General features: G+C 41.2%; 1 protein-coding gene across 1 annotated transcript; it reads right to left on the bottom strand.

Moving 5' to 3' along the window:
• Positions 1-3,300: 3,300 nt before the first annotated feature.
• On the bottom strand, positions 3,301-16,605 carry LOC306917575 (myosin heavy chain, fast skeletal muscle-like; the record flags this gene model as incomplete). The annotated part of the gene is made up of 38 exons (XM_079495871.1): positions 16,498-16,605; positions 16,102-16,258; positions 15,721-15,748; positions 15,517-15,625; positions 15,303-15,395; positions 15,133-15,196; positions 14,857-14,955; positions 14,668-14,771; positions 14,035-14,173; positions 13,393-13,511; positions 13,089-13,238; positions 12,839-13,009; positions 12,391-12,694; positions 12,090-12,154; positions 11,713-11,800; positions 11,487-11,604; positions 11,232-11,355; positions 10,972-11,108; positions 10,436-10,691; positions 9,954-10,196; positions 9,640-9,816; positions 9,403-9,548; positions 8,841-8,931; positions 8,365-8,754; positions 8,128-8,254; positions 7,856-7,974; positions 7,555-7,751; positions 6,875-7,058; positions 6,574-6,739; positions 6,297-6,421; positions 5,543-5,851; positions 5,243-5,446; positions 5,025-5,150; positions 4,561-4,731; positions 4,369-4,473; positions 4,164-4,259; positions 3,426-3,554; positions 3,301-3,321 (listed from the first exon to the last, which is right to left on the bottom strand). Exons 1-38 carry the CDS (start codon positions 16,573-16,575, stop codon positions 3,301-3,303), a joined length of 5,529 nt encoding a protein of 1,842 aa, XP_079351997.1. The 5' UTR covers positions 16,576-16,605.
• Between the last annotated feature and the right edge of the window lie 10,515 nt (positions 16,606-27,120).

Raw genomic sequence — 27,120 nt, 5'->3', positions numbered from 1 at the left:
GAGCTTATAATGTTTCAGCCAGTTCACTTTAGTTGAATCCACATACCAGCCAATTTACAAAAAGTCTCTTCCCTGTGTCACCAAATGGACGCGGTTAATATAGCATTTTAATCAAGATTGAGAAAGCCACACAGAGCTACGTGTCATTGTCAGAAGAACAATGTTGGGGCCGGTCATATCCCGACAAAGTTAAGGGCCTTGCTACACGAGCACGTCTCGGGCTGTTCCCTACGCAAGTTTGTGAACGATATAAAACTTTCCTGCTCTACATTGCGGTTATGTTAATTATTATGCTGTATAGACGAGACCGGTAAACCTCTCCGTTTTCAAGAGAAAGCTGTAGTACACATGGCCGGCCTGTAGATGGCCACCCAAAAGCACCATGGAGTCTGTCTTACTCACACTCTCTCCAACAGACATCCTCAGCCACGCTCCAAAAGTGGCAGCACCTGTTACTCATTAGTAGGCTAATCACTCTGTGAAGAATGTCCACAACGGACTTTTCGCTTCTAAACCCCTTGTTGCTTTTCCCTGTGAACAGAACACAAAGATGAGTAGCCTATTTATTTTTTAACACGCAGCACCCCTCTCCCTCTCTCTCCCTCTCTCTCTCTCCCTCCCTCTCTCTCTCGTGTGCACTGCAATGTCTGTGACTGTGAGACTGACACAGACCGGTCAATAATAGCATAAATAATAGGCCAAATATAACACTTTCCCTCTATCTGTGATCAGCTCCTCACACACATAACTCCTCTCTCGTGCATGCACACCTGCTCAATCTCAGCAACTGTTTGCGTAAATATGTATACATTTTTCCCGATTGGGGGTGTTGTTTCTGTTCTCCAAAAATAGCTCCTCTACAAGCTCATGCATGCGGGCTGTAGATCGGCTATTTTTGGAGAAGAGATTTATAGACATTATGTGCAAATATAAAATAGCTGTGATACTTATATGTAAGTGGTTATGGTGAAATAAACCATTAACACTGGTTAGTTTGGAGGGGGCGAGGGGACTATGACATCACCGTTTCAGCAAATTAGGCGGCATTTGCTATACACACGGAGACGAGAAAGTCGCATCTCCAAACTTTCCCACTCTGGAAGATAGTTTCAAAATTAGCCGTTTAAGTCCCCCAAAACGCCGTATCCGTGTGACAAAAAGGGCAGATCGGCTAATTACTTGCCCGAGTAACACAGAATACGTCCTCGTCTGTACACCACCTCAGTTAAGTTAAGTTTAAGATATAAATAATGTTTAGGGGGAGACATGAAGTCTGCCTTGCTACAAGGTCAAACAACAGTTCTCACAGATACACATGTAATCTGTGGCAAATGGGAGAAAAACGACTTTATCTACATGTTGGCTAGGGGAGAAGTGAGATGTACCTCAGTGGGACAGTGTGACCTGAAGATACAAAGGCACATGTAAACTCCATCCACAAACAAGTCCAAAATACTTATCAAGGATAAGTATCTTAAAAACAAACAAAAAAAGTGCCCTTATTTACTAGTATTTATTAACTGTTTGTGTTGTAATCAATTGCAGGTGTACATGCTACAGGCATACTGTACACACACACTGCCAGTCAGAGGCAGCTAGCACCGCTTAAAATCAGTTCTGTAAGCTCACATGTCATGTCAAAAATATTTGAAACAGAGATCATTATACAGTACATATTGAAATACTAGATCATTACACAATATTGGTAAAAATATTGATGTAATTGATCATAATACAGTATGCATTGATATAATACCTCTCTGTCTATCTACCTCACTGTGTGTCTATATCTCTGTGAGTCTTGATTTTTTTAAAGTACTGTTACAATTATGTGATGTAATTTCTTACTGGTTTGATGTTTTATTTATTTATGTAAAACCATTGAAAACTGTGCACTGGAGTAACATGGTATGAAGACCAGTTTAAATACGGTTTAAAATTAAGTATTTTAATTGAAACTATACCTTTCTTATGATTTCTGTCTATCTAGATTGATTATCCGCTTATTGGGTGGCTTGTAGACATTAGTTTTTGTTTTCTTTTAGTTTAGTTTTGTTTTGGGGAGAGGGGAAGGAATTGGCTAACTTTACAAAAGATTGTGAAAATCTTTGAAAATGGGAAAAAGACAAAGAAACATTTTTCATAATGCCATGCCCAGAAGAGGGACTAATGTGGTTAAATACAGGAATTTGGAACATTTGGAAAAGGTTTGATTTTTACTTTTGTAAATGATTTGTCGTATAGGGCATAACAGTGGTGGCCTGTGGTTCCACCCAAAAGTCCATTCATTTTTACCATAGCGATTTCCAAAAATATGTTTTTCAATTATTTTAAGCCTAGAATGAAGCCACCGGTGAATCATGACCATAACACAAAAAATAAATACATACAAATAAATATTCAGACATATCTTTTCACAGAATCAAATGTTTTATGGTCATGATTCACTCTGTCCGAGAGCCCGAAACGTCATAGCAGCACTCGGGCGCAAAAAAGTAATAATAAAAAAATCCTACAACTGGAGCCTACACAGTTGAGAGTGTTCTCTTTTTTGTTCTCATGATTCACCATGCACCTGCTTAATTCTAGGCTTGGAAATCTCTATTGTCTGGTGTCTGCTTCCCTCAACTGTCCTCCAAGCAGGACATTTTCATTTCATTTTCTATTTCTCACCACAGTGATCATGGAAATCGCTGCTACACTTTGGGACGAATGACTGAGTGAATTGTTGTTGAAACTAAGAGCCCCTGGACAATGCACACGCTACACACTGAGATACACAACAGCTGGCAGTGCATCCCCTAGCTCAATTTGCGTTAACCAAAGCAGGCCTACTCAAAACATGGCAGTGGGAGGGGTAAGGTTTACATGCCGTAACCAAAGTTGCGTCTCCCATTGGGGAAATGCGCCCATTTTTGTAGAGCACTCTTAACTCGTGCTCCAATTGCGCCTTCATACATTCACCTAGAAACTTAACCTAGAAAGTGAATGTATTTATTTGTGCATGCTGCTACCCTCTGTTTAAGTGCACTATACTTTGCAATGGGTTTATAAAATGGTATTGTGGACATGTGATTTGGACCCAGAATTCAAACCTCACAAAAAGGTATTCACAAGACAAAGTAATGAATACAAGAAACAACAGGATACTATTCTTGCCACCTTTATTGAATACAGTGGGTCATATTTTATGACTGTATGGTCCCTTGAATAAGAAACAACATATTGTTGTTTCACCTTTATTGAATACAATGGGTCATATTTTATGACTTTGTACGCCGGTGACTTGAATTGGAGAACTTATTCAGCAGCTTCTTTTCCCTGCAACGATAGGACAATAATGTTAGATAGATATTCAATATGAATCTTTAGATAAATCTTAGTTGAAGATAATGAACCTTCAGTTCATATTGAACATGTATTACCTTGGCGTCACGACTTTTAGTTCTCATCTTGTTGACCTGGCCTTCAGCGATGTCTGCACGCTCCTCCGCCTCTTCTAGCTCATGCTGAATCTTCCTGCTCTTGGTCAGGTGAGAGTTGGCTGCTTCCTCCTACAATATGATAGACATGGTTCAAAGCCTCAATATTTGAAAAGAGCTTAAGAGCACCTTGCAATTAGAATCCAAACAAGACGATTTCAGAAAATTGTATTGTGCGGTTGTGGCTATTACAGTGGCCCATGCAGCATTTTCATGAGTGCCTTGGGACCACAAGAATTAGCCTCAACAGGTATTCATTGGAATGGCACTATCATGGCTTTGTTCTTGTTCGGCACCCCGAGCCAAAAAGATTCTCAGCTTACAGGAAACAACATTCAATGATTTCTGTAGTCTATTTTGGAAATGTTTTACTGTTATGCCTGAAACACATTGCCTGTGTCCGCAGCATGTGTGCCTTGTTTAGCAGCAGCAGCATGCTTCTTTCAGCACCCATGTTACAGTCCCAGGTTCTACAACGCCCATGTGGGCAGTGCAGTTTCACTGTGTGCGTGTCATACAGCACAAGCATGGCAAGCTAGAAATGCAATGTGCCGCTCGTGGAAAGCAGCAAGATGGATACTGAACAATGCTCTGTTGTTTGTCATGTTGACATTACATAAGTGATTCCTGTAGTTAAACTATGATAACACCACACGTCACAAAGACGTAGATTTGTCTTACCGCTTCCTCCGCCTGCCTCTTGTAGGCCTTCACCTTCGTCTGCAGCTTGTCTACCAGATCCTGAAGCCTGGCAAGATTTTTCTTGTCCTCTTCAGTCTGAAGTGAGAGAGAATTTATAACGTTAGTTGTATGTCCATGCGATCTCTGTTCATTTTGTCGGTGGCATGATGGTCATTAAAGTGAGCATGATAATATAGTAGTGTACCTGGTATGACAGCTCCTTCACTCTCCTCTCGTACTTGCGGACACCTTTAATAGCGTCTGCTCCGCCTCGCCCTGCATTTTCAACCTCTGCCTCCAGTTCTCGCACCTTCACAGTTGAATGATACATTATGAAATGATTTATTCTTAATATTTCATTGACTATAAGCCGTGTTGAAGTAAAACTACACCTTACCCTGACTTCCAGTTTCTGGAGCTGCTTCTTGCCTCCTTTCATGGCCAGGTTCTCAGCCTCGTCGAGGCGGTGCTGCAGGTCCTTGACCGAGACCTCCAGGTTCTTCTTCATCCTCTCCAGGTGAGAGCTGGTGTCCTGCTCCTTCTTCAGCTCCTCGGCCATCATGGCAGCCTGGAAAGGAGATAAAATACATGAAAATGTGGACTCGAGACCAGACTCGATAGATATTATCTGAGGCCGATTCTATAACCTAACATAAGGTTTTCTGATAACCTAATAAAATATATACAAAATGATGATGCTATATGAAACACAGGTGTATGAGACACAGAGGTGGTATGAAAGGTATAACAACAATGAAAGGTATAACAACGTATAGGTTACACCAGGTCTAAATGGGTTTATATGTATATGTATATATATGTGAATGGTAGAATAGATAAGGGGTGGAGCTCCTAACTTACATCAGTGATGGCCTTCTTGGCCTTCTCCTCAGCGTTCCTTGCTTCTTGAACACTGTCGTCCACTTCACCTTGGACCTGCATCAGGTCGGTTTCAAGTTTCTTCTTGGTGTTCAAAAGGCTTGTGTTCTAAAAAAAAGAAAATAAAGATTCGGTTTAGCAATGTTTGTGTGCACGACTTGTATGTTGGATATGTTGAGAGTTTTTTTTCATGGACTTACCTGGGAGTGCAACAGGCCAGCACGTTCACTGGCGTCTATCAGTTCTTGCTCGGCCACTTTGCGGCCTCTCTCCGTCTGTTCCAGAGCCACTCGCAGCTCCTCGATCTCGGCGACCATGAGGCCGTTCCTGCGCTCCACCATGGCGGCTTGTTCCTTCACGTCATCCTGGCCTCTGCAAGCATCGTCGAGGTGCAGTTGGGCATCCTAAAACAAATCACATTTGAGGTGGTCATGTTGAGAGAAACATCAGAATGTGTTCAGATATTCGGAGAAGTTCCGTTGTTTGAATGTGTCTTGCACCTTAAGCTGTCCCTGGACGTTCCTCAGCTGCTTCTGGGCCTCGGCAGCCTGGCGGTTGGCGTGGCTCAGCTGAACCTCCATCTCGTTCAGGTCTCCCTCCATCTTCTTCTTGATTCTCAGGGCATCGTTTCTGCTCCTGACCTCAGAGTCCAGAGTACTCTGCATGGTGTCGGTCACCCTCTGGCTGTTCCTCTTGATCTGCTCCATCTCTTCATCCTTCTCTGCCAGCTTTCTGTCCACCTCACCCTTGATCTGGTTGAGCTCCAGCTGGACCCGGAGAATCTTAGACTCCTCGTGCTCCAGAGTACCCTGAAATGTAATACGGGATCAAAAGGTTATAGGATGTTTGTTTTTTTTTATTTTATCCCACGATTTTGTAACCCATATTTCACCCCTGTGTCAATTATATAATGTGATCCTGGGCTCTACACACCCTCCGCCAACCTAGTCCCCATATATGGGGGACATGGGGAGAGCAACGGACTTGAACTCATGCTTCCTTCATGCCTGAGTGTCCAAGTTGCTCCTTTACACCTGACAGGGGGGAGTTTCCTGGTTGGACGTGGCGTGTGGAAGGAACACGTTATTCCAACCAGTTCCTTTCCCCTCCATCAGGCTGGCCAGGGGGAGGCTATAGGATGTTTTAATGTAACATTGATCATATACTCATTACTCCTACACTATTTGAATATAAAACCTGTTGCAAGAAATCTAAAATATGGTGCATTGTTCATCTAGGAGCTAAAAGTGTTACCTCAGCTTCCTCCAGGGCTGTCTGGATCTCTGACTTCTCTGTCTCCACTTGTTTCTTTGACTTCTCCAGCTCATGGATGTTCTTTCCAGTCTCACCGATCTGTTCAGTCATGTCTGAGATCTCCTCTGCAGTGGGTTGAAAATAATGAGAGAATTAACTTTCCATTCAGCAATTATTTTGTATTTGCATTGCAATTGATCTTTCTTTTATTTATTTTTATTCCCTCCCCCCTCTTTTTTTGTACAGTTATTAAAAGAATGATGTAGAGAAAACTCACGTTGCAGGTTCTTGTTCTCACGCTTCATGGTCTCCAGTTGGTCCAGGGACTCTTCGTAGGAGTTCTTCATCTTAAACAACTCGGTGCCGAGACTACGAGCCTCTTTCTGCGCTCCCTCCAACTCTGCATTGCCCTCTTCATGTTTCTGCTTCCATTCTGCCAAGACCTGCACAGGAGCAGTAATGAAATGTGTCATTTACCCTTTCTTTAAGGACCTGCACAGCATTTTAAATGTGTCAATTACCCCGACTTTAAGGAGGCAAGAATGATTTATGTTTTAAAATAATGTATGTCAAAGCACCTTATCGAAGTTCCTCTGTTTCTTGTCGAGGTTGGCGGCCAAACCGTTGGCCCTCTCCACATCGATCATGAGGTCTTCCACTTCACCCTGGAGTCTCTGCTTGGTCTTCTCCAGAGAGGCACACTTGGAATTCACTGCCTCGATTTGCTCCTCGGCCTCCTGGAGACGCTGGGCGAGCTTCTTCCTGTTGGTCGGTTTTGAATAGAATCGAATCAGTGTGAGCAACATTTTGTTACAGTGAGGGGAACCTTTTTCATATCAAGGCCCATTATTCATTCAGCATTTGAGCCACGGACCACCATTTGATGAGTTCTAGCCTCGCAGACCTGAAGCTAAAGGATATTTTGTTGTTGGATACGATTTTGATGTGGTACCATAGTAGCCTACAGGGTTGAACAGGTTGATCAAAAATATATAAAAATATACATTTTCTAATCGTGTAGACATCTTGTAAATTAAGTAATGCAGATGTCTAACAATAATCTAACTCTTGAGCGCGTACAATGAGCGTACAATGAAACCAATACGGGTCCATTTGGTTTCATTCATGGAGTTAAAAATCTATAAGGGTCCATTTTAGTTACCAACTCTCCATCATTTAGCTTGGGACCACCTGGAAGTTAACCCCCTCAAGGACCGCTGGTTAAAAACCACTGGTGTGAACAACACTGATCACTTACTTGGCCTCCTCCAGCTCCTCGGTGCGTTGGACAGCGTCAGTCTCGTACTTGCTCCTCCACTGAGACACCTCAGCGTTGGCCTTGGACATTCCACGCTGCAGCTCAGCCTTGGCCTCTTGCTCCTCCTCAAACTGCTCCCTCAGGAGGTCACAGTCGTGGCGAGCTGATTGCACGGCGTGGGCGAGGGCGTTCTTTGCCTGGCGAAAGAAAAAAATGCCAAAATAATGTCAGACGGATAAAATTACAAAAAGACGGAATTAGGCCTATTCATATAAACAAATAAAAGAAAAGGCTGCCTCACCTTAACCTCCTCTTCAACAAGTCTCTTCAACTCCTCAATCTGCTGGGTGAAGGCCTGCTTGCCTCTGGTGAGCTGAGAGACCAGAGCTTCTTTCTCCTCAAGTTGACGACCAAACTCACCTGGTTCGACATTTTTATGTTAGTTTCAATCATGTAAATAATCTTTGATCAATACATATTCCTTATATTCCTGGGAGAACTGCTGATCAAAGCATTATCTCTAATCAAGAAATGTGCCTAATTGTGCCTAAATGAAAAATAGTGCACATTTACCATTTTCAGTCAACAGTCTTGCTCTCTGAGCTCCAATATCATTGATCTGGCGAACATTCTCATCACTCTTGGACTTGATTTCACTGAGTTGGTCCTCAAGGGTGCGGCACATCTTCTCAAGATTTCCCTGTTAACATTGGACACATTCAATCACTGAAGTAACCTACAATGTATTCCCTCTTTTTTTCCCCCCTGAAGTATTTTGTCAAGAATTAACACAAATGCAATCTATTCTACCTTTGCCTTAGCGACGGCCTCCATGTTGCTCGACAGGTCATCGATCTCCATCTTGTATTCACTCTTCTCCTTCTCCAGCTTCTGCTTGACGCGCTGGAGGTTGTCGATCTGCTCGCCCAGCTCTGCGACGCTGTCCGCCTGTTTCTTACGGAGAGCAGAAGCAGTGGCCTCATGCTGCAGGGTGGACTCTTCGAGGTCACGGCGCAGCTTCTGGAACTCAGCCTCGCGCTTCTTGTTCATCTCGATCTGAGCGACGGTGGCACCACCAGCCTCCTCCAGCCTCTCGCTGATCTCCTCCAGTTCCCTGGAGAGATCGGCTCTCTGCTTCTCAACCTTGGCCCGAGCGGCACGCTCTGCCTCGATCTCCTCCTCCAGTTCTTCAATACGAGCCTTTCAAATTAATGGACATATTAGAATCCTAGTTTACACTTATCACTAAAATCCTAATTTACTTATCAATCATAAAAAAATTATACCTGGAGTTCTTTGATCTTCTTCTGCAGCTGGGCCCCCATAGATTGCTCATCCTCAATCTTACTCAGAAGCTGGCATACTTCAAACTCCTTCCTATGGAATACAGTAATATATATACATATGTTAGTGGTAGTTTTTCTCCATGGCATTTCATATTATTATTAGGGGTACAGCCCGAAGGGCATAGACCCCTTATTGTTAACGTAAATATTCCGCCGTTTTAACAGTTTTGACATTTCTGAGCTATCGTTTTTCACGAATTTCGGTGGAGGGTAGAGGGTTGTGAGGATCCCTGAGGAACTGAAGCTCACACTCATTCGTCAAAAGACCTCTAACCTTTAGATCTCTAGATGATTTTTTTTTATGATTTGCTCGATCCATTTTCTTGGATATCATATTTCATGATCATATTTCATCATATTATATATTAGTATATATTATATCATATTTAATTTCATCATCCATGGAATGTGAACAGTTCTCGAGTTATGTGGATTACAGACGTACGTACACAAACAGACAGAGACATGGTGCATTTATAGTTAAGATTGTGCTGCACATTACTTCTTTATCTTCTCATCAGACTGCTGCTTGTCATTCTCCAGATCCATGATGGCTTCCTGGGCCAGTTTCAGATCTCCCTCAAGCTTTCTCTTGGTTCTCTCGAGGTCCATGCGGAGCTTCTTCTCTTGCTCCAGAGAACCCTCCAACTGCACAGCAATATATTTGTCTTATTATTCGGTACGACAATAAACACACTGTATTCAAATTCGAAACATCCAATTGACTTGATAAACTCACGTCGTCAACTTGCTGTTCCAGCTTCGTCTTGGCCTTGGTCAGAGTGTTGACCTTGTCCTCTTCTGACTGCAGGTCATCCAGGGTCTGCTGATGTGCTTCTTGGAGCGCCTTCTTCTCCTTGGTCAGCTTAGCAAGACCCTCGTCCTGGGAGGCCATCTCCTCGGTCAGGTTTTTCACCTTTAGGCGAAGAAGCACAATGAATGGGTCATTATTGTTCTAGAACTTGATAAGACCGCTATGCTAGAGTGTACCATCGTGAATTGATCGTTATTGTTCTATAACTTGACAAGACGGCTACAGTGTATAATCTATACCTTGTTTTCAGTGGCGTGTTTCTCTTTCTCCACTTTGGCCAAGGTGAGTTCCAGGTCGTCGATGTCCTTCTTGAGCTCAGAGCATTCGTCCTCCAGTTTCCTCTTCTTGGCGGTCAGTTCAGCGTTCATCTCCTCCTCGTCCTCCAGTCTCTCGCTCGTCTCTTTGAGCTTTGCCTCCAACTGGATCTTACTTTTAATAAGACCCTCACATCTCTCCTCAGCATCATTCAGAGCCTCGTCTCCCTAGTTGTCATTGAAAAGGATACGTGAGGGACATGTCGAGCATTTGTTCTGGGTGAGATATATCAGATTTGTTTTGCAGCTGCCTCCTTGGGGGACTGCCATGCCACCTACATTAGATATCATAACATATATAAGATCGGATGATAAACATATAATTAGCAAGGGTATCTTTGAAAAACAAACAAGGGGTCCCGCACACTGTCGGACACTGGACAGACAATGTTTAAGTAGCTACTTACTGATGACGCTGCCAGTGCAAGGCCATTCTTCTCCTGCACCAGAGCCACCAGCTTCTCTTCCAGGTTCTTCTTCGAGGCCAGGGCAGTGGCCAGGTCAGTCGTCATCTTTTCATAGTTCTCCTTCATCGCTGACAGCTCCTTCTCAGTCTCAGCGCTCTGCAGAAGAGGCTTGATCTTGTAGTAGACCTTCATCCATGGCCAGTGTTTCACAGAGACGAACGAGCGGAGGTTGAACTGGATGGTGTAAACAGCGTCTCTGTGGAAAACAGTTTCAGTGGATCATGATCGAGGGTTTCCAGGTAATACTGCAGGCTGTGACTATAGTTTATATTATTGTGTCATAGTTGTTACTATTGTTGTTATTACTGCTCGAGGGTTCTTCTCTTGTTTTTTCCTTGCCACCGTCACCAAAAGCTTGTTCGGCAATGTTTGATATTTTATTAGTGATTTGACACTTTACATTTCTTTCATTGAACAGCAATGACAAAGTTTACTTACAAATTGTTTCCAATATTAAATTTATGTTTTCAAAGTACCTTGTCTTCATCATCTTCACAAACTCCTTCCTCATGAGGTAAGCTCGTCCGAGAGCCTGAGTCATGGTGACCAGAGTGAACAGCTTTTCATCTCGCATCTCCTCTAGCGTACCCAGCAGACCAGCTTTGAAGAACACCTGAACACAATGTTACAAACAATCTATTAGAGTAATGTTAACTCCTACTCCTTTGACACATACAAAACAGAAAAAGTGCAAAACTATGGCACCCCATCTTTAAACCAGATTCAGTGTATTTACCTTGGTGTGTCCAAACTTGTACTCCTCAACAGGGACATCAATGGACCCGAGCAGCTTCTCTGAAGCTTTCTTGTTGTCCATGAACGCGCCGTCAGGGCACGCGCTGGCGTTCAGTACTTTGTACCTGTTTTATAAAAGTTCTTGGTCATTTTGCTCTGGCATGTGGTAATTTTTTTATTTTTTACTTTGTAAAAGTGGGTCATTTTGCGTTATTATGTTTGGAACTTAAAAGCTGCTGGAAAAAGGAATAAATACCTCTGCTTGAAGTCAGCGTATGGGATCCTGCTGGGGAAGCCCTTTCTACAGATCCTGATGCCCTCCAGGACACCGTTACACCTCAGCTGATGGATGACCAGGAAGTTCTCCATAAGGCCTGTATACAGTAGATGTTGCTTCGTTATTAGAAGAACAAACTCTAGCCAAGTTGCATTGAATTGCCTCACAATCAATCATAGTCTACATTTGTATTTTCTGTGTTTACCTGGAGTCTTGGACTCGTTGGGAATCAGGCAACGCACAAAGTGAGGATGGGTGCTCCTCAGGTTTGTCATCAACATATGCAAGTTTGCCTATTGAGACGTAAAAGAGCCAATTTGGCTTGTTATTAGTAAAAAAGTCATACAATATTGTAATTTTTCCTCCTCTGCAATTATTTGAACTCTTTAGATACTAGTTACTTTTCAGATTTAGGTTTTTCTAAAACATACATTAACCACAACCCCTATTTTAAACATCAGCCACAACGGAAATCGTTTAATTCCAACATGAGACGTGCCTATTTCTTATATAATGTTCATAATAATAATGCTTCATTCTTACAGGAATATAATGTTGATAATAATAAATACAAATTCTTACCCTGAAAGCGCTAGACACAGTCTGCATGGAACCACCCTTCTTCTTGCCTCCCTTCTTTGTATTATCTGTTTATATTTGTTAGAATCATGAGTTATCATTAGTCCTACAGAATGAAAATGCCTTCCTTCTTGCCAGATTCTGAGAGTTTATAATAGGGACAGACTGTAATTGCTTGAGTCCAGTCCCTCGGTGTTCCTGTTGGCTGGCCTTTAAACAGCCATAATAACCCAGCATGCTAAAGGCCCCAAACAGTTCCCAGCATCCCAGAACACATTATATTATATTATATGAATAAACATACCTTCAGGCTCAGGTGGGGGATAGAACACAGCGAGCAGTTTAACTGAAGACTTCTGGAACAGCTGAATGACAGAGTCGTTCAGAGGATCCTTGTTCTTCTCCAGCCATCCTGTGACGCTGTAGTCCACAGTGCCAGCGTAGTGGACCAGGGCGAAGTGAGCCTCGCCCTTGCCTTTACCAGGCTTGGGCTTCTCAAATGCCTTGTTCTTCCCCAGATGCTGGTCAAGCAGCTTGTCGGAGAAGGTTTTGTCTGAAGCCTTCGGGAACATGCACTGCTCTTCAAGGATGGAGAAGATACCCAAGGGCTGTGTAAAGGAGACAAAAAAAAGATACCAAAAACAATATTAACATCATGTCCATTAAACTAAAGCACAAAATAATTGTGTACCTTCTCAATACTTGGACTTGGGTCCATGGTAATGCATACAAATATAATAATAATTGTATACCTTCTCAATCAGCTCAATGCAGACAGCCAAATCCATGCCGAAGTCAACGAGATCCCAGGGAATTCCCTCTTTCATGTACTCTTCTTGTTCCAGAACAAACATGGTGTGGTTGAAAAACTGTTGCAGTTTCTCATTGGTGAAGTTGATGCACAGCTGCTCCAGGGTGTTGAACTGTGAGGGGAAATATATCATTAGCCCAAATTGCCAATCACTTCTAATTTTAATTAATTTAAAACAAGTCCATGCTTACATCAAAGATCTCAAAACCAGCGATGTCCAGCACACCGATGTAGAAGTTTCTCTGCTGCTTGGTGTCCAGCATCTCGTTGATCCTAATGACCATCCAGAAGAACTCTTTCTCATAGATGGACTTGGCCAAGGCACCGACTGAGTTCATGACCTAAGGAAATATTATTATTCATAGGGGTGTGAATTACACACTTTACAATTTAGACATTTAGGAAACTCTTAATCCAGAGCGATTTACAGTAACAAGGAAGGAGAATATAAAGTGTGTATGAAATCAGAACATATGAATCATGCAACGTACTGACCTGTGGCACAGTTTGTCCTTTAGTGACATACTCGTTTCCCACTTTCACTCTGGGGTAGCAATACGCCTTAAGCATCTCAGCTGAGTTGATACCCAACAGGTAGCCAATCTTGTCAGCCTCTGGAAAAAAATGGTCATACAATTTGCATTTTAGGCATTTAGCAGACGCTCGTAATCCAAAGAGCGATTTACAGTAAGCAAGGGCAACACAGGCTAGTAATCTATAGAATCATAGGTTAACCAAATAATCATCAGTCTAAACAGTGATAATAATAATAATAATTAGGATTGTCCTGATCCGATAACGTGATCGGAAAACAGGGCCGATAACGTCATTTTCGATGTATCGGAATCGGATCGGGAGCAAAAAAACGTAATCGAGACATCCCTACTAGTATCAATATCAATTATATCCATATTCCATATTATCCATATTCTTTTGTTGTGATATGGTATAAAGTGTTCTAGAAAAATACAAATTTCGGATTGGGAAAGATCGGTATCGGCAGATTCTCAAAATCAAATAATCGGAATCGGGAGCAAAGAAACGAGATCGGGATATCCCTAATAATAATAATGGAACTATATTGAAGATATATTTTGGTTAGGTTTGATTAATAATAATCATAAAGGTGCAGCTCACCCTCTGTGCCGTCAGGTTCCGCCTGCTCCTCACGCTGCTTCTGCTTGAACCTCATGACTCCATGGTGCATGACTGCGCCGGTGAACTTGTAGATCAGCTGTTTCTCCTCACCGTTGAAGCCCAGGATGTCAATAGCTTCCTGATGTCAATGAGCAGAGATGTGTTCAAAAGATTCAGATTAGGCATTAGATTAACAAACATCCTTGATCCTTTAGAACTGTACACTCAACGGTAAACAAAGCAACATACTATATACATCTATTCAGGCTGTCGGCACATTTCTAAACTGACAATTTAAGGAATTGTAATACCTATATAATAAATTAAACAAATAAGACCATTACTGCGTCAAAAGTAATCAACAAATATGTCAAGCATTGGCCAAATTGACAAATGATTAACTAACAAGAGGCAAAACACGTAGATCGCCTATTTTCACAATATTTATCTGTGAAACTGAGTCAAACTAAATATAATGCCTCGACTCTTAACAATTCCAAGTGCTTGTCGGGGGTCTGGGTCACAGCCTAAAAAAAACCTTTGGGAAGCACTGCTTTAGAGAATACATTTTGCAGAGCAACTGACTGCAGTGCAGATAGTGAGTGACCCTTAGAAAGATTAATGTCCACTCACGTCAGTAGCCTCGAGCTCAAGCTTGTCGTCAATGCTGGCCACAGTGACCACACCCATGCTGATCAGCGGGAAGTCGTAGGGGTTGCTGGTGATCAGACACATTTCTGAAAAGGGAGTAAAAAAAGGGGTGAACATGTGTTTTTATTCATCAATTTATGTTCTCACTGCATCGTCAGTAATTTCACTTACCAACAATCTCAGGTTTGTGGTTGGTCATCATCTGGAAAAAGATGTGGTAACCTCTCTCTGCAGCAAGCTGGTAGGTCACTCTGGACTTCTCCAGCAGATCTATATGGGTTCAGGGTTGTACATGATAACTCATAACTAATAATAATAATAATAATAATAATTATAATAATAATGGGTTGTACATAACTCATAATAATCTAAATGGGTTGTGCATTACTCAAATTGTAATCCTCAAATAAAAGCATATATAATTTATCATCTGAACTTCATACTTACATGTCTCAATATCAGCACTGGCCAGTTTACCCGTTGTGCCGAAATGGATTCTGATGAATTTACCCTGTTTGATATAGCACAATTTGTTGCATCCAATCCATCTACATTGTGGAATTATTGCAGGTCTTCTCAAATTATATGTAATAATATGTATAATATGTTACACTTACAAAGCGAGAGGAGTTGTCATTCCTCACAGTCTTGGCATTACCATAGGACTCCAGCAAGGGATTGGCTGCAATAATCTGATCCTCCAGTGACCCCTAGAATGTTTTAAGTTTAAAGTTTGGTCAGAATTATTTTAAACTGAATTGCCATCTTGCAATAAATGCTTTATGTTCAAAAATATGTATTTGTTAAAGTAAAAAACAACAACATATATACCTTGATTTTACCGCTATCTCCTGCCGATTTCTCTCCACCAGAACTAGCTGTTGCAAAGTACTGGATGACACGCTTGGTGTTCACAGTCTTTCCAGCACCGGATTCTCCACTGGATATAAATGAATACATTCACAGAAATACAGTTAGTGAATTTGTGTAGGCCTACAATGATCTTTTTTTAATGCCTATGTGATGGAAACTTACGTGATAAGGACAGACTGGTTCTCTTTATCTGTAAAATGTAAATCAAAACATAAATAAATAACATAAATCATAGTTACAGCACAAGATCATTATAGTTTCCTGCAGCAATGCAGGCGTGCCGTTAATGATGGTAAATCACATCCTCGTGTAATATTGCGATTATACAACAGCTACCCTTAAAAAAACATGTCAACTCAATTTCAAACTAAGATATTCAATAATTTCTTTAATGACAGATGTAGCTGCTATGACCGAAAATGTCCTTTGAAAAAGGCTGATTTTCTTATTTAAACACGGCTAGATGTCCCTTTCAACCCATCAGATTTCTTCCTCGAAACTGATATAAATATATATTTTTACATTGTACCGACTAGTACGTACCCATCAGCATGAACTGATAAGCGTTGTCAGAGACAGAGTAGATGTGGGGTGGAGCCTCAATACGCTTCTTGCCTCTGTAGGCATTTACAACCTCCTGGTCGTACACTGGGAGCCACTTGTAGGGGTTCACAGTTGCACAAAACAAGCCGGAGTAGGTCTGAAGGGGGGAAAGAACAGAGAGAGAACATTTACATCATCCAACATAGCACTGAGCAATGAGCGTACCACACACTGTATCTCTGGGACAATGGATCAAGTAGCAGTGAGCAAGTTAAATTCAGAACCATGTCCATGAGTTTGTTTGAATTTAAACTTGTACTCTGAGTCTGTACTTTTCTTTCTTTGCTATCTACGGGTGCAACACTGTGCTGTTCTTAGCATGTACGAAAAGCTTACATAGATCATCCATGCTGCATAACGCTCTTTGAGGTTATACAGGACAGTGGCTTCATTGAGGTGGGTCATCATGGCCATGTCCTCAATCTTGTCATACTTGGGAGGGTTCATAGGAGAGACGTCGGCCTCAGCGACAGTTCTTTCCTAAAATAAAATAAAATAAAATAAACTTTAGAATGTGTTATGATTAGAGCGCTACTGTGCCACAATTGGACGTTAGAATACACCTGTACATACCTCCTTCTTATCACCGAGCAGTTCTACGGTGATTTTGGCACCGTCCTTCTTTAGAATTTTACACTTGAGGTACAGCTCTTTCTTGTCAGCTACATATGCTGCCGTTTTGGCATCAAAGGGGGCAGACTGAGACTCCATTCTCTCCTTCTCTGGCTTACGGAGGTAAATGGCAGCCTTGCCGTACTGCTCCATCTCTGCGTCGGTACTCATGGTGGCGGCTTTCTGTCGACAGACAAATAGATGGCGTTGATGCCTTTGCTGCAGTGTTGATTTTGTCGACTAATACTATGACAAAAAATGTTCGTCGACTACCTTTTTTCACTGACGAAAACTAAATGAAAACTAAGCTATGATGACTAAAACTAAGACTAAATATACTTCATCAACAAATAAAAACTAGACTAAAATGTTAGTAAGGGACTAGTGGACAAGAGATCCCGTATAAGTCATTTTACACTTAGTTGCATGCTGAAAATAGCAGATCTACAAGCTTACAACGCGTCGCAGCGTGACACGTTGTGAGCTTGTAGATTGGCTATTTTCAGCAAGTGTAAAATCAGCCATTACGACGGCATTAAGTTCCGCCAAAATACATTTTAGTCGACTAAATCAAGTGTAGATCTAGTCTAGTTGACTATAACTAGACTAACACTAAAACATTCCAGGTGACTAAAAGATGAGAAACTAAAGGAAGTTTCATTCCAAAGACTATGACTAAAATAAAATCTAAATTTACTGCCAAAAACAACATTGCTTTGTTGACTCTAGATCTGTGCCGATAATTGTAGGACTACAGTATGTATAGGACTATTATGGTTATTGTAGGTTTAATAGAAAAATATGAACTCACTTTTTCCCTTATACCAGTAGTGGTGGAATCTTGTGTGCAACCCCTGTGTGGGTGGAAAAAACACATCATTTTGAAGACATTAACACGAGTTGAATGATTTAATACAATGTATAATCATGAATTAAATTGGATATATATCCCAATGTTCATTCTTGCCACACATCACTTTGTAAGAGAGATGTTTTTAAATGTGGCATTAGTTCCACATCTGAAAAGAGATTTTTTTTGTTTGTTTTGTTTTTTTGCTCATTCATAATTTCACCAAGTTATGTTTTGTCATTAGAGTTGTTTTTTTTTCTTTTTTGTACTGAAACAATGCTAGATTTTATTCTCTTACACTTCTTATACTGCATTCACATGGGCAAAGATTCACAGCATATTTGTCGCTTTGTATCTTTGTATCTGAAGTTGAAGCCAGTTCAACTTATTTGTAGCTTTGCATCTTTTGCAGCATCTACAAACATCAGATTTCCTCTGTATCTTTGTATTTGCCCATCTGAACGCAGCATTACACTACATTTCTATTGTATGAATTTAGTTTACATTGAGAGGTGTTTAGACCAGCCAAACTGTACTCAAGTAAAAATTATTGTTACTTTAACTCATGAAGACCTGAGCCTTCTAATTCCGTTCTTCTGACACTTTCAAGATCTTTCGTGGCACAAAGTGACACGCTTGTAGTCAGCTCAAAAATAAAAAATTTGATGGATGCTTTCCCGGTTTTAATGGGTTAAAATAATAACTCTAGTAGATATCAAAGTACTCTTCCAAATACTTGATTACGAGTAAGAAAGTGTCTGGTAAAAAATACATGCAATGCTAATTATATTTAAATAATCACAACATAATCGAAATGTCTATAAATTGAAATTAATGAGCAAAAGCAAAAACAATTTGGGGGTCCTTGACATGAAAACGTTTGGGAACCACTGCTGTATACTATGTGTACGGACTAGTCATGTTAAAAATGAATAGCTAACATGTCTAATAGATTTGTCATGCACTATGCAATAGCGAACATCAATGAAGCATTTCTATGACTGCATAGCTAACATCAGTAAAAACATTTCTATGACTATGATGGACATCAGTAAGGACAGATAAGAGGCTCACTCACCGCCAAGAAGAACTCAGTACTCCTCTGCAATGGGTTCTATGTCAACCATCTGAGCAGGCTTATATATTGGCTGCTAATTTGCAGACTATGCAGAAAAAGTTTCAGGTTCCTCCCATTCCTGCTGACATACGATAGGCCTACCCTCTGTTCTTTACGTCCTTGCCAACGAATAAGGTATGGTATAGAAATAGTACGACTGCCAGGGTGGTGGGATGCTCTTCATTTGGAATAAGGTTGTTTTAGTTCACTAAAATTAAAAAAATAACGAAAACTAAAATTGAAAATACATTTACATTAACTGAACTAAATAAAAACTATAATAAAAAAAAAAACTAACAAACTAACAAAACAAACTGAAATGGTAGACAAAATGCTCCTTCTTTAAAAATATTTGTAAATGGCATCTTTTGTTGAGTTATACTCTGACCTTTTGGAATCCTGCACCTGACGATAACCCAAAGTATGAAGAAAAACTAACTATGAAAAATCCCAAACTATGATACACTTTATTTGGGAAAAGTCTTGAATTACTTCATGTCTTGTCAGATAATTGACAAGGTTGGTGGTGTGCTGGGTTTCTTCATTTAGTAAAGTCATTAGTAATCTTTGTCTATATTAGGCCTACTACTGTATACTGAATGTCTTGTCAGATTCAGTGAGGAAGATACATGAGTAAGTACTCAAATACTGTACTTGAGTATAACTTTTAGGAGGTTGTAATTTTAGTTGAGTATTTCCATTGAATGCTATACGTCATACCGGTACTTCTACTGCACTGCATTTCAGGACGAAACCTCCCTGTATTTTACAGCTTTAGTTACACTTTGGGGTGTTGATGTTTTTGTAGTCATGGTTCAGCTGTTTATAAGTTGTTAACTGCTCTAAAAAATAGTCTGGCATCGGCAACGGATGTCTTCACTGTCACTTCATCCTTTACTGGCCCATCATTTTATTCACTGTCTTCACGGTCACTTAATCTTTTACTGGCCCATAACGTTATTTACATGCCTTGGACTCATCACATCAGCAGTAGCCTACCTTTCAGCATACGTATACAGTCATTCATTTAATTAACAGACTGTAACAGATATTAATGCCACAGACGAAAAACAGTTTTTCGTCTGTGGTACTCAGGGGAGCATGGCTGCCCAGCATTGTGTGTTTGTGCCACGGAAATGATTTGATTGGCTGAGCACGGAATGTGATGTTTGATGATAAGAGCGCCCCTCACTTCACACAAGTGTGATTATTTTCTTTTATCAATCACTCACCTCATGAAGCCTTGCATAAATGTATATGCATATACTCCAAAACAACTCTCAGCGTAATCACTGGGAGGCCTACTACTGTCCAGGTTATAAGCAAATCCTTTAAATATAGTATTGCTCTTGCTAGGATTGGCCTCCTATTTACTTTAAATAATTATAAATTTTGGAATGAGACAAACACAAAACTGTGTGAATCCAATTAAGGTTTCATGGGGTAGGTATTGATTATATATACAGTATATATATATACACCTCTTCAAACTGGGCTTCAAACTCAGGAGTTTTAAAATCTTTTAAAAAGTGGAAATCTGGTTGCCTCAGGAAAATCCTTTGTGATTATTGTATACGATTATTTTAATCATGCACACAATGATTAAAAGTTGCACTGCTGCTACCCCAAACATATAGGGCTCCATCTTGCGCCACCCTTATCCCTAAACTTATTTTGTGTGTGTGTGTGTGTGTGTGTGTGTGTGTGTGTGTGTGTGTGTGTGTGTGTGTGTGTGTGTGTGTGTGTGTGTGTGTGTGTGTGTGTGTGTGTGTGTGTGTGTGTGTGTGTGTGTGTGTGTGTGTGTGTGTGTGTGTGTGTGTGGTGGCATATTGTTTTATGGGGGGTAAAGTTCCTAACCTCCTTTGTGGAGACTAATTAGTATAGGGTTTCAATTCATCCAGGGTGGTGTCTCCACCTGGGCCTGGCACTCCAACAAAGACAAATGGCCATGTTTGGAAGGCTAAATTTGACGGCTTTCCGTTATCACTGCTTCAGAAAATAGCCTGGCACGGGCTTAACGGAACTATACATGTCTTCACTCCCTGTAGAGGCAATGTCACTTCATCATTTACTGGCCCATAACGTTATTTCCATTCCTTGTACTCGTTATATTTCAGCATCACATTTCAGCCTAAATCTGTTAATTTAATGCACAGACTCTGTATCAGACTCTGTATCAGCCAAGGCTGATACAGGCTTGTTGTCACAGCTTGCTTATCAAATCAAGCCTATAGTCAGGGCTAGTCAGAAAAATGAATGAACACTACCAAGGTGTAGTTTATTTTTATTTATCAATTACTCACCCCATGAAGCCTTGAATACAAGGAGATTTTGTCGCATTCCTGATCTAATATTGTAATATTTACTTCATTGAAATAAATAGGAGGCCTTACGGCAAAACTATAATTAACATAAAACAACTCTGTGTAATCACTGGGAGGTCTATATACTACTGTCCAGGTTTTATATTAAAAAAATCTTTATATACTATTGCTCTCTTTAAGATTCATCTCCTATTTAGTACTTTAAATTATAAATATTTTAATATTGGATCAGGAATGCGAGAAAAACACAATTTCCATTAATCCAATTAAGGTTTCATGGGGTGAGTAATTGATAGAAGCAAAATGTGGGTGAGCTACCTCTTTAAGCTGGGCGCAGCCAGGACACACTACAGGAAAATCAATCTTTACATATCTCTCTCTATCTTCATAGTCAACTCAACCCCTTCTTGGACATAGACGATCTTCACGGGACCTGAACAAGAGCTGCATGATTTTCACAAATTCATTCGGCTAATTCAACTACCTGATACTGAGTTTGGCGTACAGTAGTAAATCTGAAATTCACTTTCCTGACATAAATATTTCGAGGAATGATAATGGCGATGCACACATATCTATCGAAAAAGTAGTGACTGTAACATGATCCTACGAGCAGCCATCCCTCCAGTCTCCAATCTCCAAAATTCCCTCATGGGCAGTTTCAGTCAGAGATAGGACTTTGTGACTCTGATGATGATTTTGACCAACAAGCTTATGCAAAGGTTCGCATATAGGGGATACAGTCAGAAATCATACACTGCACCATTCATACACCAAAGCAAAATCTCAGGAAAGGATAAGTATCTTAAAAAAAAAAAAAAAGTGCTCTTATTTACTTTACAATAGACTGATTGATTGAAGTATTTATTAACTGGATAACACCATAAAGCTTCCTCACTGTTTCCTCACCCTCCATCTTTCTCTTTCAGACGGGCCCTTACCTTAAAAGATAAACTTGTGAGGAGCTACTCGTCTGTGGGTGCTATGCCTATTGCCCATGTGGACTGTGTATTATTATTATAACTACTGTGACATTGACTGTTTTGTAATGATTAATTATAAATGCACCATTCACCATGATTGGCATGCAGTCTGTGGTGACTGTGGTCGCTCTATAATGGGGACTTGGCGAGTGTGCGCATGTCCCTGACCCTAACTGTTGGACCCTGACCCTTGACACAATAGTCTTTTTAAACAACGTAAATGAGCGGAGTGCCTTGGAGCTTTCTGAGGTTCACCTGTCTTTAACACTTGGATGTCATTGCCCCCCACGGCAGAGACTATTAATATCCGCCATAGGGCCGGCCATAGGGCCAACTGGGCCACCAGCTGGTGTGTGTGTGTGTGTGTGTGTGTGTGTGTGTGTGTGTGTGTGTGTGTGTGTGTGTGTGTGTGTGTGTGTGTGTGTGTGTGTGTGTGTGTGTGTGTGTGTGTGTGTGTGTGTGTGTGTGTGCTGTTTAAAACAGTGGTTCCCAAACCTTTTCATGTCAAGGACCCCCAAATTGACACTAATTAGCCTGCGGACCCCCATTTGAAAATAACATGCCATGCAGGGACCCTCCATAAGAGAAGATGTTTACGGCTCTAGCAGTGATTCTAAACCTGTTCGATTTCAAGGAGCCCCGGTTACCCTGAAGTGATAAAAAAGTAATAAAAAGTATTTTTGGCCCCGTGATTACGAGCTGTGCGACCTCTCCTTTCTATCTGGCCTCCGACTTTGTCTCATTGCAGCACGAACTGCTAAATAGCAAACTGCTACTAAATGGCCACAAAACCAAGGCCATGCTATTTTCTCCAAATAGCCTAGTCAATGTCCCCTCAAATATCACCACTCTGAATGGAGTATCCATTGAATGTGTTGAGTTGTATACATATCTTGGGATTTGGTTGGACAACAAGTTAAACTTCAAACACCACATTGACGCCTTGGCAAAAAAGCTTAAGTTCACGCTTTTGCTTCTCGCCAATACTGTATACCGCTTTGATAGTTCCTCAACTCTGAGAAAACTCTACCCCTTGTTTCATGCTGCATTGAGGTTCATAACCAACTCCCCCTATAGGACTCTTCAGTGTACGCCCTAGTGGTTTGGTAATATATTCCTTAACGTCTCGCATGTTGCTACATCTCACTTATAAAGCTATTATTGGTAATCTCCCACTTTACATTATTTGTTCTAAATTTGAACTTGTCCAAAACTCTCTCAACCTCAGATCAAATGCTTGGCTGCGTTACGTCGTGCCCCCAACATAATCTGAGGCTGGGGGGGAAAAGCCTTGCTTATTTCGGACCCTGGCCGATCTTGGAATGACCTACAGACCAGACTCAAGGCTGCTGTGATTCCCCTAGTGAGCTTTAAAAGGATTGCCATGATGTAAGGCACACTTCCCAAACACTGCATCTGCTTTGACGTATAGCAAATGTTCTCTTGCTTTTAATTTTACTAGCAAAATCCATTGCTTAGTTTTTATTTATTAGTCTTTATTGGTTGCGTTACTAGATGTTCCTGTTCTCCCTTTGAGCTTCTTCTGTAGTGGGTAGTGTATTTATGAGCATTGTATGTTTGTCCTGTTATTGCCTTGTCTTTATTGTTACTGGCAGAGCTGTGTCACTTATTTAGCCTCTTCTCTTGAGACTTCAGTCTCAATGTGTTTTTTACTGTGTTAAATAAAGGTTAATAGATATATAATATATATACATTTTAAAGTTTGTCTCCCGTGGTCAGCACCACCCTACTTTTGGTGTGTGCTCCTATCTTTTTGTTTGCTTTGAAGGACCCCCAGTTTGACATGCAGCTACGTAACGGACCCTCATTTAATGGCATTTCTTCTATCTATGGGCCCCCCAATTTATATTGTAAAATCAATGTTAATTTAACTCTGAGAGTGTCCAAATGGAACCAAGTGGACCTGTTGGTCCATTTGGTTCCAAACTATCATTTAGCTGGGGTCCCTGGGACCCCCTGGAACTGCCTGAGGGTCCCCGGACCCCACTTTGGGAACCACTGGTGTGCTGATGTGGCCACTTCCTTTGGGCTTGTAGACCACTGGTTGCTTATTTCTCTCGTAACATCTGGCAGACTGGCAACACCGTTGGCAATGCTTGCTGACGTCATTGATCCAGTGGAAAGAAGCGCCAGCCGCAGTTGTCCTTACATTTCATTGTTGAGCTTTGTCTTTTGTTGTTATTTCAGGTAAATTCGAATTCCTGTTGCTTGCTGTTTTAATCAATGTAGAATGTGTGAATGTGTTTCACTGTGTCAGATATTGCACACATATTGGATAAGGATGCAAATAAGACAACTAATTAGCAGCATAGTGCTATCGCAGCTATCGCTAGTCCTAGCAGGAGCAATGTGGGTTGTGTGTTGTTGGAACTTGGAACGTGTTGTGGAATTCCATGGTCATTGTAGTCAAGATTTTACACTAAAATTACTGCTGTTAAAACACAACTCATTAGCACCTGCAGTTACCAAATGCATGTTTGCATACCATTGATTGATTGATTGATTTATTAACAGTTTGCAGAATAGAGCTCCGAAGTCTGACGTCACTTTCAGTAGAGGGTGTCAATCTCCAGGTTCATGTATTTGTTTTTTGCATTGAGATCCCCAAACGGCGATTTTAGGTCGCTTCATATAAGAACTGTGTTTGAAAAATAAACCGACCACCTCGGCGTTTCTGTCAGGGGAGTGGCTGTGCATCGTTAATGATGTCCATTCATATTTGATACAGCCAGTTTCTAGAGAAAATGGAATTAATGTGACCGCAAAAGCCTTGAAACTACATATGAATGCAATGTCGCTGAGCATATACGTCACGCCCAGCTGTCAACATATTGCGTTCCTGAGATTCCTCGTTGACGTAAGCTCAGCTGGTGGTGACTCGACTCGTACTAACCACGATACATTATATATCAATAAAATAAAAATAAACGTAATTAACGTTCAGTTTCTGTTGTGCGACGGGCTGCGGGCAGAAGCAGCCTACCCGGAAATGTAGTCTCTGGGTTGTTTGGCTCGTTTCTAACGCTTATTTTGTTACTCTTTGGGTATATTTGTACATTTCCACCTTCAGTCGATGCTTCATATCCATATGAGTGAAAAGGCCCGGGTGATCGGTTTATTTTTCAAACACAGTTCTTATATGAGGCGATCTAAAATCCCCCTATTGAGAGTACAATGCTTATAAAAACATACATGAACCATGGCGCTCACTGCCCTCTACTGGTAGTAGAGGGCAGTGACGTCAGGACTTCGGTGCTCTATTACAGTACATTTCAAGTACAACTCAATACAACAACTGTTAACTGTGAGTGGACGACACCATAAAGCATTACACTTGTTTACAATAGGGCCCACCATTTTCAATTCATCAAAACAATTAGAGACGTACGAATATACACAACTATATAGTCAAAACAGGAAATCATCATAGAGGAGGTAAAAAGGAAAAAGAAACATAGGCCTATACAGTGATGGGAAAAAGGAAGGTGTGGGTGGGGGAATCAGATTTTACGGGGGCCAGTTTCGAATTGCAGCCGTCCGTAGGTGCCCTTTGAGGGCGGTTTTGAAGGAGTCAAGGGATTACGCATGTCTCAATGACTGTTGGTAGGGCGTTCCACATTTTGGTGGCATAGGAGCGAAATTAATTTAGTCCCTTGTATGTGCCGAATCTGGGTTGCACATGGTTTGTTTCACTCCCTCTGGTGTTGTGGGTGTGGACTTCTTTGACATTAAGGAAGTATAATAGACTGTGGGTATCTTGGTGGTGTATCGAATCTTGTGAACCAGACCCATTGCAAGATGCTGTACTCTGTCGTCAACCCTAAGCCATTCCAGCCTGTCAAAGTGGGCACGGGTGAGGTGGGTTCGGGGACTGAGGCCAAGTAGTACTATAGTAACCTGACCAGTTTGTTTTGGGAAGTCTGGAGCCTTGTTTTAAGGGCCTTTTGAGGTGCTGTGGTACCAAGAGGTGCATGCATAGTCGAAGAAACCTTGTACGATAGGGTCTTCAAGGTGTTTTTGTTGACCAGTGAGGAGATCCTGTATAGGAATCTTGTTCTTTCGTTGACTTTTTTGATTACGTTGATGGCCATTTCATCACCGGAATGATTTGCCTCCAGGATGGAACCTAGGTAGGTAATTTCATCTTTTCGTGTGATAATATTGTCACCCACTCTATAAGCCATCATGCCTTCCTGAGATTACTATTTGATCCAAATAGAATGGATTCAGTTTTTCCCAGGTATAAAGATGGTTTGTTATCAGCAAGCCAGGTGCAGATTCTACCGAGTTCAGAGCTGAAGGCCTTTTCAACCTGCAGTTTGTTCCTGTCTGAGACCAGCAGTGCTGAGTCATCCGAACAGGAACAAGTTGCAGTCACAAGCTGATGTCATGTCGTTTAGATATATTAGGAGCCGAATGGGTGTGTTGATGGGCCTAGTAAAGGCCTATCAACACAGTGCTTAAACCATAGGACAAAGGCAAACCGGTTTGAATGAATGAATGTTCATTTCGAACTCTTAAATAAAAGACAATAGAAACAAAATACAATATTACATTAAAAGAAAAAAGAGGCCCAGGCGGTGGCGTAACCGTCTGGGCACCCGACTGGTAATCCAGTCGCAGTGTGCCGCGGGTTCGACTCCCGAGCCCGACACGGCCTTTACTGCATGTCTTCCCCCATCTCTCTCCCGTTTCCTGTCAGCCTACTGTCTGTCCCTTCAAAAACCAATAAAAGGCGTAAGCCGCAAAAAATATCTTAAAAAAAAAAAAAAAAAGATATAAAAGGTGGCATGAGTATGTCGGCTACTCTCAGTGCTTAACACCGCTGCGCGATGAAGTATGTCTCGCTATGGAGTGCCACACAGAAGAAACCAGCATTCCCCAAAACAACAGGTTTGGGGATCTGTTGGGAATTGATTACATGAGCGCATAGTGGGAGCAGCCATGCATGAGTATGGGTATACTGTACTCACTCACTGCCTAGTATTTCTGTCCGAAACGTTGGTTTGTGTTCTTTGTGTCCACAATAAACTCATGGCATACATTGGCAGC

Source organism: Electrona antarctica (genome assembly GCF_951216825.1).
Source record: "Electrona antarctica genome assembly, chromosome: 24".
Lineage (NCBI taxonomy): Eukaryota > Metazoa > Chordata > Actinopteri > Myctophiformes > Myctophidae > Electrona > Electrona antarctica.
Note: the sequence above shows the minus strand (reverse complement) of the source record. Positions and strands in the feature narration are given on the sequence as shown.